At 45.2% G+C, this 2,334-nt stretch overlaps 1 protein-coding gene across 1 annotated transcript in view; it reads left to right on the forward strand.

Moving 5' to 3' along the window:
* Positions 1–2,334, forward strand: part of DCAF13 (DDB1 and CUL4 associated factor 13) — a 62,008-nt gene that overhangs the window by 16,049 nt on the left and 43,625 nt on the right. The window contains exon 4 of the mRNA XM_019528052.1: positions 1,584–1,673. Coding sequence (XP_019383597.1) covers positions 1,584–1,673 — 90 coding nt within the window. The remainder of the gene's footprint in view (positions 1–1,583; positions 1,674–2,334) is intronic.

Genomic DNA, 2,334 nt, shown 5'->3' on the forward strand with positions numbered 1-2,334 from the left:
GAGGCATGGGGGAGCATGTGCCCCGTGGGTCTGTGCATGGGGCAAGGGTGGGCTGCACCAGCATTTTCCCCAGTGGTGGGGGAGCTGCAGTAGGGGTGGGCAGTGGCAGCTCTACAGGGAGGCTGTGGTGAATTTTGGGTTGGCTGTACCCGCCTCATAGCCAACCCTCCCAGCGTGGTTGCCACCTGAGTGCAGCCCTGGCCCCTCCCCACCCCGCCTCGCCCCCGGAAGAAGCTGGCCCAGTCCCTAGCCCCGAACCCTCAGCAGGCAGCCTGCGCTCGCTCCATGCACAAAGGTGGTGGGGGCCATGCCCCCCATATCTCCCCTGGGGTGCGCACAACAGCGGGAGCTGCCCAGGTTCCCTCAGGCAAGTTGCCTGTGGCTCTGTGCTGTGTCCCACCCCACCCCAGCTGTGCAGCCCCAGCCCCACTTGCTCCCTCACCGTGGAAGCTGTGATCTGCCCCCCCCATGCATCTTTCCCCACCCAACAGACTTACCAGTTGGATGCTGCTCTCCAAGCTGCTGGGCTGCATATTGGCAATTGGATTGGTATTGGCCGATATAGCTGGTTAATAATTGGTATCAACCCAAAAAATGTTTATTCGTGTATCCCAAGTATTATAAACCTACTTTTTTTTTGTTTCTGTACAGGAATGTTTGGTGATACAATGCATATGTTATTCAAGACTAGCAATTTTCTGGTGTTTACCTTTTCATAAGTGCAGCACAGTTAATTAATTAGAGTAAGCTAGTTCACCATATTAAACAAATAGGTAAAATGCATTCATTGAAAGACATGTGAATACTTACATTTCTGGGTGTTTGATTAAAGACGAGTTGCACTATGATTAATTTAAGCTGGTTCTAGCTGAGTAACTAGGTTCAATAAAGTTCTGTCAGTAAAACTTCCTTTTGTTGTCACTTTATCAAGTATAATGGGCTCAGGTGCATGCTAACTGATTGTCATGAAATACCCTAATTTGGCTGTCGGATGAAAACAGGACTAAGATGATACAGTGAAATGAACAATGAATAGAGAATAGACGACATTGACAGCTGCATTTGTTGCTAGCTGGACATACAATGGTTAAGAGAACTCTTGTATTTTTTTATCCACTGCTGTGAAGCAGGCATCAGAGAGGTGTTGTGAGGACAGTGGTTGCAATGCAAGAACTGATCTAATTTAGAGAGACTCTCAACTGAAGTTTGTTGTAAGATGGGTAAGACTTCGACACAGTGGGGAAAGATGACAAAATATAAAAGCCTAAGCTCAAAGGAGTACCTTTTCCTGTGTAGAGTCTTGCCTTCTCCCATGATTTTGCTCCATTTATTTTTAGTATAGTTTGCGGAGTACAGGGTTAACCCACTGTAAACAAGTGTTGGAGAAACTAGTTTAAAATAAGTTTCCCCTTCTCTTTGTGGGTCTTTTTGAAACTTGGAAAGTATTTACTGGATACAGTAGTTTCATGGAACTTCTAATATTACCTGGAACTCCTCCAGTACGCAACAGGCAGTTGCATAAAATGGAAATGTGTGCAAACTGAATAATTTTGTGTTTATACGTGCTTTCTCTGAACTTTTAGGTGGGTGATGATAAAACTGTAAAACACTGGAAAATGGATGGTCCAGGATATGGGGAAGAAGAAGAACCAATACATACAATTCTTGGAAAGGTATATAGTTTTAACTTCACTTTCACACTTGTATTCTCCTGAAGGATTTGTTGATGGAGTAGTGAGTAGAAGAAGCAGGGAGATAGTTTCAAGTAATGCTTCTGAATACAGTGCTGGTGATGTCAGTACTAGGGTACTGTAGCCAGTTTTGGTGTCTATATTTGAAAAAGATATTGCACAGTTGGAGAAGGATAAGAAGTGTCACAATAGTGATTCAGGGGCTTGGGTTGAGGGTGAGAGACTGGCTTATTTTCACAGTAGCTCAGGTTCACTTCTTGGGTGATGTTATGTTACAAAACAATAGTTGGGCAGTACAGTGTGTGTATTAGCAGCACTGCATGAATATGTTGAGTGTCAGCAGTAGGGATGTTAGTATCTTTTTAAAACGTATTTGTTTAACCTCCTCTAATTATATTCCTTAAAGATTAACCAATAACACAGCAGCTGCTGCTGGGAGCTGCTTCAGGCTCCAGTGGCCCTTTGACTCTGGGGAGGGGGGAGGAGGCAGGCCCAGCCAGACAACACATCCCACCTGAAGCACTACACTGGGAGGAGGGAGCACCTGTGAGTGAGCAACTAATTGCTTAATTGATGAGTCATTAGGCTGCTTGCTGTTTTCTTCTTAGGCTATGGGTACTACTCCCCCTTGCCCTTCCCCCTC

Source organism: Gavialis gangeticus, unplaced genomic scaffold, assembly GCF_001723915.1.
Source record: "Gavialis gangeticus isolate Ggan-Ray unplaced genomic scaffold, GavGan_comp1, whole genome shotgun sequence".
Taxonomy (NCBI): Eukaryota; Metazoa; Chordata; order Crocodylia; family Gavialidae; genus Gavialis; species Gavialis gangeticus.